At 35.6% G+C, this 15804-nt stretch overlaps 1 protein-coding gene across 1 annotated transcript in view; it reads right to left on the bottom strand.

Annotated features, from left to right (window-relative positions):
- Nucleotides 1–15804, bottom strand: part of CFAP299 (cilia and flagella associated protein 299) — a 633586-nt gene that overhangs the window by 412983 nt on the left and 204799 nt on the right. Inside the window, exon 3 of the mRNA XM_047719655.1 lies at nucleotides 474–564. Within this exon, the coding sequence (XP_047575611.1) occupies nucleotides 474–564 (91 nt within the window). The remainder of the gene's footprint in view (nucleotides 1–473; nucleotides 565–15804) is intronic.

The raw sequence follows: 15804 nt of genomic DNA, 5'->3' as shown, positions 1-15804 counted from the left end.
AAAAGTTGTATCTCTCCATTATGTGGTTTCTATCACATTTCCCAAGGTAGGATTACAAGGCAAACTACAGGACTCTCTTCTGAAGGTACCACAAAATCAAATCAGGTAGGCACAAGGCAAAACTTGGGGGACAGTGGATGATGTGACTTGGAGGATTGTACTAGGAGGCTGAGCTGAAAAGAAGTAGCAAGTTTCAACATAAGACTAGCACAATGTTGAAGACGACAACCACCATCCCAATGCATTTTCTCTACAATAGTTGTATGAAATCTTTTTTTTTTCACCATGTGGCTACTTCTATAGACATAAGTGGGAATAAATTTTTTTCCACATACTTTGTATAATATATACAACAAAGAGCCATATTATATCCCTCATGCATTACTTCTCAGGGAAGAATTAAAACCTATATTATTAATACCAACTGTGCCTTTAACGCATACATTTTTAGCTATTGGATGAAATGTACTCACGCTCACTCTTCCATTGCTATTGTCTTCTTCTCGCACTGCCAGGGCCTTCAGAAAATTATCTTGCAGGTCTTTACCGGCACTTGTTAATGTCCTATAAAAAGCAGGTCTTAGTTATAGTACATTAGAAAACAAATATATCAAAAACATTCAGTGGCCAAAAACCACACTTCTTTATTCCAAGTGATAATGTCCTTGTAACACAAAAACTATATATACAATCATTATAAGTCATATACAATTATTATAACTTACTACATTCCTCAAATTATTATATAGTTATAGAATCTATATTTATGAATAATTAGAATCAAGTCTATAAATATCATACATGCCTTTATCAATACTCAAGCCAGATAGAGTTAATTTCATTTGCATGTCTATTTTATTCTTTTTAATCATACCATATAAATTTATTTATACCTCTCATTACCCATAATAATTTTAGATTATTTATAATTTAAGTACAGTTTATTTATTTAATATAAGAAAATTAAAATACTAGAAACCTAAACCAATTCCTTTACTGACATAGAACATTAATCTTACCTCTATGAGGATATAAAAAAGGCAAAAAGGAAAGAAACTAGGTTGAGTCATTTCTGTTAGATAAAAAGAAACTTTAAGAATACAGGGTGTTTGCCTGGCTCAGTTGGTGAAGCATGAGACTCTTGATCTCAGGGTTGTGAGTTCGAGCCCCCATTAGGTATAGAGATGACTTTAAAAAAAAATCTTAAAAAAAAAAAAGAATTCAAAAGAGGCAATATTAAAATAAATAAGTTCTGGAGATGGCTATTATACTGACATATATTAAAATTATACAGTTCCTCTTTTTAAATTATTATTCAAGTCTTATATACATAGACATATTATTTCTTATAACCTCTATGAGAAAGATAAAAGTACTTTTGTTATACAAACTGGGAACAGAAAGGGTAAGGGCTAGACCTCCTAAGCTACGTGCAGCAGTCAAAAAGTTATATAAATAATCAATTATTACAGCATGCTACATCTGAGAACCGGAAACTTCTCAGCAAGTGGAAATATTGGGCAAGAAAGTTAATGCAGTGTGTGGTAAGGAATTCTTAAATCTTTAACATGCATTACTCTTACTTAACTAGATTTATTTAACAGTCAGTGACCTGAGAAAACTTGCTTAAATAAATATCACAAAAGGAGTCACTTCCTCAAGAAGGGAAGTAGGTCCATTACAAAATATTAGGGTTATAAGTTTTATAAAGGCAAATACTCCATCTTTTCTGTTTACAATCCACTACACTTTCAAAATGGGGTAAAAATTATACGGATGAGTTAATCTCCACCAATCGTGTTTAATCATTAGCTAAAGGCATTTATATAATCCTACATGAATGGGTCTAAATAAATTCTTAATCCTCAACAATTAGACTTCTGGTTTTATGATTTAATTATGTTGTTTGTGTCAGCACACATATTTAAATTACTGGATTAACACTCAAAGAGAATAAGTAACAAAAGAGAAAAAATGAAAAACTGTTAAAACAGAAATATTTCCATACGTTATTTTCTTAAGAGGTCACTTACTTTAAAGATTACTAAGACTTTCAGTAAATATTCATGAGTTATTAATCATCTCAGAATTTTAAATGTAAAATTAGGCATTTTCTAATAGGCAAGGTTTGAATAACCATTGTGATGTGTTCTAATAAGCAGTTTCTAGATAAACACTAGATCAAATTTGATATTAAATCAGTCTTTTTTTTTTTTTAAAGATTTTTTATTTATTTATTTGACAGAGAGAAATCACAAGTAGGCAGAGAGGCAGGCAGAGAGAGAGGAGGAAGCAGGCTCCCTGCTGAGCAGAAAGCCCGATGCGGGGCTCGAACCCAGGACCTGGGATCATGACCTGAGCCGAAGGCAGCGGCTTAACCCACTGAGCCACCCAGGCGCCCCGATATTAAATCAGTCTTAATAGCAATACTTTTTTATCTATTGGGCAGTCTTCGTACTAGTCTCTATGCTAGGTATTTCACAAATACTTCCAATTATCTTCAAATCAAACCTTAAGGGAGGCCATGTTTATTTCCACTTTAGAGATGAACTTGATGATAATCAGTCGGCATTCAGTTTTTAAACTTAAATATCACCAACCCCAAGGCTTTATTTTATTATTCTGAAGCCACACAATATAGCAAAACATCATTTGATGCCATAGTACTTTTACAGAAAACAATGAGAACTCACTGGTAAGAAGAAACCTAAAGTAACAGGAATGGGGGTACAGTGAGGTATGCAAGCTTCATCAGGAGGCACCCCTAGGAGTCATCAGAGGCTGGTGGACTTGAAACCTCTGTGGAAAGCTAATCAGCCATAATCATCACTCCAATTCTAGACTAGAATAACTTGTTCAGAGGTAGGTTTGATTTCTAGCCAGTGAAATCTGGCATAGCCTATATTTAATAATCCTATAATTTATATTCAATTCATCTGCACTTGTTTGAATATGTAATTCAACTTCTCTGTGCCTCAATTACTTTGAAATGATGATTTTGTACACTCACTTTGGAAAAATTTAGTGGAGAGTACAGTAAAATGTAATGGATGAGTAAGTTTATTGTAAAATTTTTACAATATTATCTTGTTAGGAAATAAGCACACATCTATGAAAAAGCGGTTTTCAGAAACAGTTTTATTTTCCATGGATAAGTTTACTGACAAAACTATGCCTGTATTTTTGTGGTCTCAAATAATATAAATTTTATTTTTTAGGGCAAAAATGGAATATTATTTGCAACCTTGATAAAAATATGATTTTATTTATCATAATGTATGGATTTTTAGACAACTTATTTGAGTATTAAATATGGGAGATATATTTCTACTTTGATGTAGGGCACCTGTTGCTTTGTCTTGTATATTTTCTCCAGGACAATATAATATCTTTTTTGTTTTGTTCGTTACATAAATTAGGAGGAAAAAAATCCTGCTTCTTTTCAAATAGTATTTTATAAGTTTCTTTAACATTGGTAAACATTTTCACATTCTTTCTTTCAGTGTATTATTGTAGATTTGTTCTGTATTATCAGTCTGGGTTGCTATAACAAAATGCCATAGATTGGGTATCTTAAACAATAGAAATTTATTTTCTCATGTATCTGGAGGCTGGAAGTCCAAGGACATGGTACCAGCACAATTTGCTTCTAGTAACCACTCTGTTCTCTTAAGCAACTCACCATATTTGTACTAGTATCTCACTGTGTTCTGAATATTCATTTTTCTGGTTTCTTTTGTTTTGTTATATACATATTTTTCTAAATTCTATGTCCTCCAAAATCTACATATATACCAAAAATTGTATAGAAGGAATAAAAGTAACCAGTGAACCATTTCAAGTCCTTTCCTTTGAGCATTATTTCAACAGGAGAATCTATCTTTAATATCTAAGGGATTATTTTTTTAAAAGATCTAAGAGGGAAAAACAGTGGAGCTAAATCCAATGTGTGGTTTTTTACTCTCCTGTATTTTCTTGTAAACTATTCCTGGTGGCTTTTTTTTCTTCCTTCCTTCCTCTCTTTCTTTCTTAATTTAATTGAAACAATTTTCCTTAGAGGTTAGGTCGATCAGAATTATATTTAGAAAGACTTATGGTTCAGGAATTTTTACACTACATACTGCGATTTCCATGGAATTTCCACAAGGTCATCAATTTATATTCTAATAACTTTCAGAAAAGAAAAAGACTTCTTGAGAAATGAGATTCATTTATTGGTAGGGAGGAATGAGAATCAAATTTTCATTAAGATAAATGGCATCACTCCCCCAACCCCGGCCTCTTTTGCATATGAAAGAGTTTATAAATTACCATATGTACAGTAAAGCTACCAGCATCTCTGGGAAGAAGTTTCAACTGTTGGAAGCACACAGAAGAAAGACGAGAAGCACTAGGATGCACACAAGACGGCTGTTCCTTTTCGTCTTCTATTCTGAAGAAAACCGAAGGGGGAGAGTCCTAAAATCTGTGGTATCTTCCATCAGTCAGACTCTACTCCCTGCTGGATGGAAAGCTGTGCTTTTCTTTGAGGGGACAAAATGGCCTGCCTTCTGTCTGAGAAAGTGTCCCTGAACTCTTCTTTTTTGGTACATCTGGAAAATTTCTAGTTAATTCCTAAACACGGTAGGTTAAGATGTTCTCACACTTCAGATTGAAATCAAAACCACATTGAGATACCACCTTACACCAGTTAGAATGGCCAAAATTAACAAGACAGGAAACAACGTGTGTTGGAGAGGATGTGGAGAAAAGGGAGCCCTCCTACACTGTTGGTGGGAATGCAAGTTGGTGCAGCCACTTGGGAAAACAGTGTGGAGATTCCTTAAGAAATTAAAAATAGAGCTTCCCTATGACCCTGCAATTGCACTATTGGATATTTACCCCAAAGATACAGATGGAGTGAAAACAAGGGCCATCTGTACCCCAATGTTCATAGCAGCAATGGCCATAATCACCAAACTGTAGAAAAAGCCAAGATGTCCTTCAACGGACGAATGGATAAGGAAGATGTGGTCCATATACACTATGGAGTATGATGCCTCCATCAGAAAGGATGAATACCCAACTTCTGTATCAACATGGACGGGACTGGAAGAGATTATGCTGAGTGAAGTAAGTCAAGCAGAGAGAGTCAATTATCATATGGCTTCACTTATTTGTGAAGCATAAGGAATAACACGGAGGACATGGGGAGATGGAGAGGAGAAGGGAGTTGGGGGAAATTGGGAGGGGGAGACGAACCATAAGAGACTGTGGACTCTGAGAAACAAACTGAGGGTTTGGGAGGGGAGGAGGGAAGGGGGATGGGTTAGCCTGGTGGTGGGTATTAAGGAGGGCACGGATTGCATGGAGTACTGGGTATGGTGCATAAACAATGTATTTTAGAACACTGAAAAAATAAAATTAAATTAAAAAAAAAGATGTTCTCACACTTTAAGGGGGACCAAATAAAAAAAAAATAACAATAATAATGTTGCTTAGAGAGGAAATAAACATTCTTAGTCTCTAAATGTGATTTTATTCTGAAAATACATTCAAATATAACTTTATTTTTACTCTCTTCTGGGAGGCATCTAAATCTTTTACCTGATCTGAAATAGACTTCCTGATCTTCTGGTTGTACAGTGAAAGCCAATGAGAAAGTAGAAAACAAAGAAAGTAAGCTTTTGTTTGATATGTCTGCCTCCAGTCTCTACCTGTGGCAATCAGCCTCATCGCTCCAGAAAACACTGAGCAAAAACGGGCTTTAGAAATGTGAGGGCCTTCAGGCTTAGCATCTTCAGGTCGTACATGCCTAATCCCTCGTATGTGTGTGTGTGTCTCTAGTTCATATATTTGAAAGATTCCATCTAAGGAGCTGAAGAATCTGACGTAATGGGATTGCAAGGGGTGGCTTCTCACCAGGGAAAAGCAGTCAGAACAGGAGCCCATACTGCCCGTGTCAACAACCACACAAGACGGCAGGGACTGTCACACAGGAGAGTGGTGGGCTCGGAGCAGAAGAGCATATGGATGAGGGGAGGGCTGTGGGGCAGAAGGGATGTATCAGGGTGAGACTCTGGGGAGAAAGATACCGAGGAAGACTGTTAGGAAGGCTCGCTGCAGGACCCCTCTGTATGAACCCCTTTAATAAAGCCGGCAGTATTAAGAGGTTAAGTCTGACCTCTAGTGACAAGGAGAGTTTAGAAAAGATGAGGCAACTTAAAAATGAGGGACAGAGGGAAATTGGAAGGGGAGGTGAACCATGAGAGACTATGGACTCTGAAAAACAATCTGAGGGTTTTGAAGGGGCAGGGGGTGGGAGGTTGGGGGAACCAGGTGGTGGGTATTATGGGGGGGCACGTATTGCATGGAGCACTGGGTGTGGTGCAAAAACAATGAATTCTGTTACGCTGAAAAGAAATTTAAAATAAATAATAAGGGACAGAGACAGAGACACAGATAGGGGAGGTGAGAGGGTGGTTGGAAGCCACCCAGACTGCTATGCCATCGAAGGAAGGTTCAGCAAAGCCATGTCCTTGAACCAAACTCCGCCAATAAAGATTCACAGGTCTACGTTGATATCCCTGTCACGCTCAGACACTGAGGGAGAGCCGCAGCCCATGGCAGGTGTGGCTGTAGTACGAATGCACAGCAGCATCTGAATGCACAAGAGCCGCATGTGACGGGACGCTCAGTTAAGGACACTCTCAGTGTAAGACGTATTCTCATCACCACAATCTTTCACCCAAACCAAAAACCATGAGGTTCAAAAATGCCAGCATAATAACTCATTTGTTTTTTCACAGATATAGTCTCAAAATTGCCAATATTATCATCAACAATATGTTTACTGAAAACACTTTAAGACTTTTTGCAGATCTTTTTCTTCTTAGTGTATACACCTCTAGGGATGAATGGCCAGATGACCATGCTTTTAGACAGTTCACTTGATAAAGGTTCTTTCTTTATGCTATGATACCAGCTAGATACACAGTTAGGTTCATCTGTTGATATTATTTCAATTTGAAAGAGATTTCAAATTTTGCTTATAGTTATATAAATGCAGAATTCTAAAATTAAATCTATAATTTAGAAATTTAGAAAAATCTAGTTTTCATCTCCCCCAGTTTTATGTACCCTATTCTATTCTCTCCCTTCTATATAGAACATAATTTTATTTTTAATTCCAGTGAGTTAACATATGGTATTATATTAGTTTGAGGTGTATAATATATCGATTTAACACTTCCATACAGTGCTCATCACAAATGTACTCATCACAAATGTACTCCTTAAACCCCATCATCTGTTTCACCCATCCCCCTCACCTACCCTCTGGTGACCATCAGTTTGTTCTCTACGGATAAGAGTCTGTTTCTTGATTTGTCTCTCTCTCATTTCTTTCCCTTCATAGAGCATCATTTTTTAAGTATCCTTATATTGTTTTTTTAACTGTTACTATTTTTTTTAAAGATTTTTATTTTTTATTTGACAGAGAGATCACAAGTAGGCAGAGAGGCAGGCAGAGACAGAGAGGGGAAGCAGGCTCCCCACTGAGCAGAGAGCCCGATGTGGGGCTCGATCCCAGGACCCTGAGATCATGACTTGAGCCAAAGGCAGAGGCTTAACCCACTGAGCCCCCCAGACGCCCCATTAACTGTATCTATTTTTAATACAAGCATATCCATCTGTCATCTAGCTAGCTAGCTAGGTATTTACTTTTGTAGATGGTAGCCTCCTATACATATTTTCCTCAAACTTGGTTTTTCACTTAGCATTATTTTCAGGGAATTATACCATAGTATTAAGAGACATTTCCACTACTTTTTATAGTTGCATAGTACTCCACTGTAGGAATATACCACCGTTCAGTCACTTAGCCACTGACAGACATTGGTTTGCTTCCTGTTACTTGCTAGGATAAATACTGCTTTAGCGTTTAGCTTTGTGCATAGGTCATTTCATGTCATTGCCACTATATTTTGGGGATAAATTCCTAGAAGTAGGATTGCTAGTCAAAGAGTACATGAATATTTTATTTAGTTAAATATTACCAAATTTCCCTTCAGTGGGGCTGGGACATTGTGCAGTCCTCCCTACAATTTACAATAGTAAATTTCAGTTTCTGCAAAGCCTCATTAACAAAGTATATTGTAAATCTTTTAGATTTTTGCTGGTCTAGTACAAGAGAAACTCAGTATAATTGTGTATTTATCTTATAAAGAGAAGTGAACATATTTTCATATATAGAGACCATTTGCACTTCTTTTTCTTTAAACTGTATGTTGATACCTCATTTTTCTATAGTATCACTGGCCTCTTTCTTCTCTATTTTCTTCTTTAAACATGAAGAATTTTAGCTCTTCTCTGTGATGTAAGTCGCAAATATTTTCCCCAGCTTTTCAGTTGTCATTCTACTTTGCTTATGGTGCATTTTACCAAGAAAATGTTTCATTTATATGTCATAAAATAATTTATAAGTGTTACAAATCATTCCCTTACTATGGATTTTGAATCAACAATTATAGAGGAATCCATCTATACTTTCTTCTAGAACTTGAAAGTTTTTTTTTATTAATTTGTTTTAACATTTATCTAATTCCTTGGCATTAACCCTGATGTACTGTGGGATGAATCGATCCTCTTTCAACTTTTTCCATTTGGATATTCAGTTATCCCAACACCAATTATTAAAAACCCCGTCTTTCTTTTTTCCATTGATTTGAGATGATGTCTTTCCGTATGCACTAGGACCTGTTTCTGTGTTTCCTATTTTGTTTCAGTGCTTTGTCTGATTGTATCACATTATTTTTTTTTCTTGTTTTTTTTTTTTTTAGAGAGAGAGAGAGCGAGCACAGGCAGACAGAGTGGCAGGCAGAGGCAGAGGCAGAGGGAGAAGCAGGCTCCCCACAGAACAAGGAGCCCGATGTGGGACTCGATCCCAGGACGCTGGGATCATGACCTGAGCCGAAGGCAGCTGCTTAACCAACTGAGCCACCCAGGTGTCCCTGTATCACATTATTTTGATAACAGAAATTATGTTTTAATATCTGGTAAAACTAGCCCCTCTCATTGCTGGTTCTTTTTTACAGGTGTTGTGATTTTTTTTTTTTTTTGGTGGATGTTCTTTGTTATTTACTTTTCTTCAAATGGATTTTATTAATAGAATTGTCTGACCATTAAAAAAAAAAAACCCTCAAACACTGATGACCACGTACCAGAATTACTTTCAATTTCTAAATGTCATAGCTTATGATTTTAAAGATGGCTGCCTTGACAGGCACGGTATAAATGACCGGCATGGAACTGGGTCTGCAGTTTCTCTGCATCATGGTAGCCCAGGTGCACACCAGCTCCTGCAGACACTGTGAATATGAATTACTGCTACACTTTCAAAGACAGGAAGATACTCACTCTACTTGCCATACCTCCAGTCCTAAGTTTTATATTAAATTAATTAAATGTAGTATTAGATTAAAACCATGTGTTTGATGAGTCTGATCATCAAATTGAACTCGAAAACTATCATACTGTGTACCACTTACCCTATTTTTATCTATAATAACTGATCTATCAGACAGTTAGTAATCTCTACTCTGGCCTGTTTCGGAGAGTTGTGTTTATCTACAAAATTTATCAATGTCATCTTGTGTTTACAAATTTCTTTTATAGTGTTGCATAGAGTAGTCTCTTGATTTTTTAAAGTCTTCTGTTTTCATAGTTATACCCCTCCTAATCATTTCTTACTCTATGTAATTGTAGTTTTTCCCTTTTATCTTAATTGAGTTAGCCAGTAGTTTGACTATTTTATGTTTTTTCCCAAAGAATTAACATTTGGATTTACTCCACACTTTTTTCTTACTCATTTATTTCAAATTTTTATTTTTTTTTTAAGATTTTATTTATTTATTTGACAGAGAGATCACAAGCAGGCAGAGAGGCAGGCAGAGAGAGAGAGAGGAGGAAGCAGGCTCCCTGCTGAGCAGAGAGCCTGATGCGGGACTCGATCCCAGGACCCTGAGATCATGACCTGAGCCGAAGGCAGCGGCTTAACCCACTGAGCCACCCAGGCGCCCCAATTTCAAATTTTTAAATTAATATCTTCTTTTTTTTTATTTTTGGGGGTACCGTGTAGTCTTTTTTCTATTTTTTTAATTGGGTGGTGCTTAATTCATTTTTATTTTTTCATTTTCGTGATATAGATATTTAGGGCCATTATATTTTTCTCTGAAAACTGCTTTAACTACTTCCCATAGAGTCTGATAGTTGTATATTCACTACTCTTTTTTTTTTTTTTTTTTTAATATTTTGTCTATTTGACAGAGGGGGAGAGAGAGAGCACAAGCAGGGGGAGCTGCAGGCAGAGGAAGAAGCAGCAGGCTGCCCACTGAACAGAGAGATCCCTGCAGGGCTAGATCCCAGGACCCTGGGATCATGACCTGAGCCAAACGCAGACGTTTAACCGACCCAGGCGCCCTTCAGTATTCTTATTTTTAAGAAATTCTAGTATTTCTTTCTTTGCTTCCCCTTTGATCAAAGAGTTTTTTAATTAGATGTTTTTTAATGCTCCACACTTTAAAAGACTTTTTCATTGCTGTTGTTATTAATGTTGTCTTATTGAATTGCGGTCTCTTTGTAGTTATGGAAGGGGGAGTAATTAAGGGGATTTTTTTTTTTTTTTTTTTTTTTTTTTTTTTTGGTGTCCTTGTGTGGGCAAGATATAGTCCAGCTTGGAGAATGTTACTTGTAGACTTCAGAAGAGAAAGTCTTTTTATCAGAGTTTGGAGTTGACTATGTATTTATAAAAATACCTAATTAATTATATTGTCTTTTATCTTTTTAGTAAATATTTGCCCATTTACTCTGTTTTAGATTGAGAGAATGTGTTAAAATCTCTTATTAGCATTTCTGCTATTTATCATTTTCTCTACTGTGGTTTCTACTTTATAAAATCTGTGTTATTGGGCAATTAATTGAGTAATTACTAAAACTCTTGTTTCCACAATTGTGAACTATATAGCTTGAGACATAATTTATCCTTCATTGTCTGTTAGTGGCTTTTCAACTGAATACTAATTTGTTAGATATCAAAATTGTAACTCTTACACTTTTACTTCTGTTTGTCTAAAATACCTGTGTTTCTATTTATTTATACATTTCTATATCTCTTTAATTTAGATGTATCTTTGTATAAAATATAAACTTTTCTTTATGATTCAATTAAGTTCATTTAGACATAGTGATGATTGATAAAAGAGGCCTTAGTTTTTTTCATATTGCTTTATGTTTGATATATACATATATAGATGGATATGGATTCATATCATCATAAATGCACACACACACACAGAAAATTTTTCATAAAGAAGTCCATGTTGTTACATTTTCCTCTATATATTTCCTGGCATTAATAGGTTTATATTTTGCTCAAATGATTACTTTATATGAAATTCTTTTCCCCTTTTTTTAAACCAATGTTCATTTTTCCTACTAAGAAAAAATAAAATTTCACTACCAGTACTTTTTCTTCTATTCTTTCCTATCCTTAAACATCTAATTTGAAATAATACACCTTTTACTCTCAGTTAATACCTATACAGAAGTTAGTGAACTTATTCTGTTTTTTGCTTACTTCCCCTTATTTTTGATAGTTACTATATCTGTATTATCAATGCACATATCCTTTTTATACCATGCTGTCTCCCTTATATCCCATTTAATCTTAGTTTTACAGATAAATATATATTTAATGTTTACAACAATTCCTTTGGTAGGTGTCTTCCTGGTCACTTTGGGTGTCTGAAACACATTCTCTAATTAGTTTCCACAAAGGTCTCACGGGAACAATAGTGCCTGAGTTCTTGCCTGATAGCATGCTTGCAGTCCTTAGACAGGAAGTTTAGTGTGGCTGGGTATAGAATCCTTGGTTCATATTTTCTTTTCTTGAGTCTCTTAAATGTTACTTCACTATTTGTGGGCACAAAACACTGAAAAATTTGATGACAACCTGAATGTCTTTCCCAATATGTCTTGGCCTTTTTGTCTTTTTTCCCAGGGCTTTTTTTCCCTTTTTCCTTAAATTCCATTTTTCTAGACCATGTCTTGTTGTTGGCTATTCTGTATTTTTTCCCAGAAATTTAATGTGCCCTCTCAATACGTCATTTCAAATCTTTTATTTCAGAGAGTTTCCTTAAAGTACAATGCTTAGTTTTAATTTTATGTCTTTGCTTTGTTTCTCCTTCTCCCAGGGACACCAATTGCATATTTTTTCCCATGTTCATTATCCTTTTATCTAGTCTTGATCTATCCTCTATTAATTTGTGCAAGTTCTTTTTAGACTCTTCATTCTGTGTAATTTTCAATTTTCTTCTTTTTGTCTTTTATCTCTCCTAAACCACTGTGCATGGAACTTATTCACACCTGTGCTATTTTTAGTTTATTCTTTACTTAACAAATGTATTTTTTTTTCTTTCTAACCTTTCCTATGTTCTGTTAGCACACTTATTTTTATAATAACAGGACTCCAACTTTTTTTTTTTTTAACTTATTAACACTGTCTAGGGGCACCTGGGTGGCTCAGTGGGTTAAGTATCTGTCTTCGGCTCAGGTCATGATCCCAGGGTCTTGGGATTAAGTCCTGCATGGGGCTCCTTGCTCAGCAGGGAGCCTGCTTCTCCCTCTGTCTGCTGCTCCCCTTGCTTGTGTGCTTTCTCTCTCTCTGAAAAATAAAGTATTTTTTTAAAAAAAGCAAAATACCGTGTACAGTACTATTTACAAGGTGATCTCACTCTGACTGATGTTAAAATGCAGGTTAAAAAAAAAAAAGGCAAAGAACACTAGACAAATTCAACCCTGATAAAAAAGTCTGATTGCTGCCAGTGTAGCATTATGGCAAACCAGAATGATCCCAGAATTTTAAAAAAGAGAGAGAGAGAGAGGGAAAGAGGGAGAGACAGCACTGATAACAGTACATAATGTAACAGGATTGCTGCAGGCTCTGAAACAATTCATAAAAAGTCCTTTGCATACTGCATGGCACATAGAAGGTGCTCAGTAAATATATCTACTTTTGTTATCATTATCATTACCATCATTGCATGGATCAAAACAGAGATAGCTGGGGTAGTAAATTTTGGGGTATGTACCTTAACATTTAAATTCTGAGTCTCTTTTGTCTTCACTTGTCTCTCCCTATGTGCAGATCACATATGTAAGCATCCCAAGTATATGAATCATAAAACGTCCATGTAGACCAATGCTTTTTAAATATTTACTAGACATTGTGCTAGATTGTATTCTCCAAAATGGAAGCAATATTATCTCCCATTCTACAGGTACTTCCCATGTCATCTCTCCTAGCAAGAGGACTAGACTTTTCTCCTCCACCTCCTTGAGTTGGACTACATTGAACAATAGAATACAGGGAAAAAACACTGTGCCAGTTCTGAATCTAGCTTGTAACTGAACTGGCATCTTCTCTCCCTCTCTTGGAATGCACTGTCTTAGAAGCCAAATGCCACCTAAGAAAATCAAGTACACTGAGACCACCATGCTGTGAAATGCCCAAGCTGTGAAGAGGCCCTGGAGAATGAGCTGACAGTTGGGGGAGAAAGAGAAAGAGAGAGAAAGAGAGAGAGAGACTTGTGGAGAGATCACTGAGGCCCCAAACATGTAAGTGAAGAAGCTATCTTGGAAGTGAATCTTCTAGCTCCAGCCCCATCGGATGTCACCAAATGAGCACAGACCAGCTGTCCAGCCAACCCCTGCCTGAAGTCCTAATCCAAGAGATGCGAGCAAAACAAAGTGGATTTTTAAGCTATGGTGTGTTTTACAGAAGTAGATAACCAGAACAAATATTTACTTAAAAGGGGTAGAATGAGGGGTTCCTGGATGTCTCAGTCAGTTAAACCTGCAACTCTTGACTTAGGCTCATGATCTCAGGGTCGTGAGGTAAGGCACTATGTTGGGCTCCACCTGAGCATGAAGCCTGCTTGGGATTCTCATTCTCTCTCTCCCTCTGCCCGACACCCCACTGGTGCTCTTTCTCTCTCTCTCTCTCTCTCTCACTTAAAAAAACAAGTGTATAATGAAATTTATTTCCTGTGGAAAAAATTATAAACCTTTATTTTTATGCTCAAAATAAATGATTTTCACATACAAACCTAGAAAGCCAAATTTTGTTTTAATTTATCTTTCATTTCACAAATTTATCTATCATTCATAACTAGCTACTCATTATCTACTGGCTATAGTAATGAACTCTTGTTAAAATATATTTAAATCTTTAAAATCAGCTTTCATGTTGGCAAAGTATTTCCCTTTTTCTATAACTTTTTTCCTCGCTACAGTCTCCTTTTAATATTATGGGCTGTACAAATACTTAGACATAGCAGAAAACTTTAAAGTCTAGATAATAAAATAAACCACTCATTTCCAACAAAAAGCATTATGACCCATGATATTCTGACTGAGAATTTCACCTGGTTGGAGCAGAGTTGGTGGCACAATTATATATAAATAAATATATATATGCTACGAAAACATTTCACAGGTCAGAGCCTCAGAGCCAAGGAAAATGTATTTTACTTTTTCATTTCCACTTGAGGACACTCTCTACTTCAGTAAGAGCAGAATCCATTTATATTTTCCCAATTATAAAAGCAATCAAGTGTGGTAACTTGAGTTAACTAGCACCATATTTCTAATTAAAGGCAGTAATATTTTAATATCCTTTATTAATTGATGCCCCAGACAGCAATGTTATATTGCTCCAATAAAGAAAACCAATTAGATTCTATTATCTGAGTGGCTCTTTGTACCTAAAAACGTCCTCGAAAGGCACAGGATGTAATTATGTTTTTATCTTAATGAATTCAGCTACTTTAAAAATGTTAATAGATATATTACTTAAATTAAAAACTTTTCTTTTTTTAATGATTTTATTTATTTATTTGACAGACAGAGATCACAAGCAGGCAGAGAAGCAGGCAGAGAGAGAGGAGGAAGCAGGCTCTCCGCCGAGCAGAGAGCCTGATGCGGGGCTCGATCCCACAACCCTGGGATCATGACCTGAGCCGAAGGCAGAGGCTTTAACCCACTGAGCCACCCAGGCGCCCCTAAATGAAAAACTTTTATACGCAAAAATTCTAGTGTTAGTCATGTGAAGAAATCTTAGGCTTAATATTAGAGGAATTATACACCTGAATTTCCATTTATAAAACTAAAACTTATTGTATGAAAGAAATTTGACACAAGGTATTATTTAGCATATAGTTCTTTGATATCTTGACTTAGAATACACATGAATTAGAAATAACAAAGTATATGTTATCAGAATAAATATATTTTATTTATGTATATTTTATCTTTCTATCTAGTATTTAGTTCTAAATTAAAGATTTTTAAAATGTACTATCCTTTACAAGAAATAATTGAATTAGAAGTCATTTTTTAAAGCTTAGGCTGTTAGTCGTCTTGACATTGCTGGCGTGCTGTCAACTTAAAAATCTACTATAGACACTTGATTGCTACTTACATAATCTATTGGACAGGAAATACCTTTGTAAAGACCTTAATACTGCATATTTTATTGTTTAATAAAATGGAAAAGTAATTGTAAAAACTACAGTTACTATAAGATATTTGAAACTCCACAGAGTAAATGATTTTAAAAATATATTATTATTGCTCACAAAGTTCAGTTGAATAGTTTCCACGGTTATCAGAATTTTGGCTTACCCTGGAAATGCACACCTGACCAAATATTGGCACGAATATTTCAAACAGTTAACACAGCTACCAGAAGCATGGTCCATGTCACTT

The sequence above is a fragment of the Lutra lutra genome, chromosome 2 (assembly GCF_902655055.1).
Source record: "Lutra lutra chromosome 2, mLutLut1.2, whole genome shotgun sequence".
NCBI classification, from domain to species: domain Eukaryota; kingdom Metazoa; phylum Chordata; class Mammalia; order Carnivora; family Mustelidae; genus Lutra; species Lutra lutra.
The sequence above is the reverse complement of the archived record's forward strand: the minus strand, read 5'-3'. Positions and strand labels throughout refer to the sequence as shown.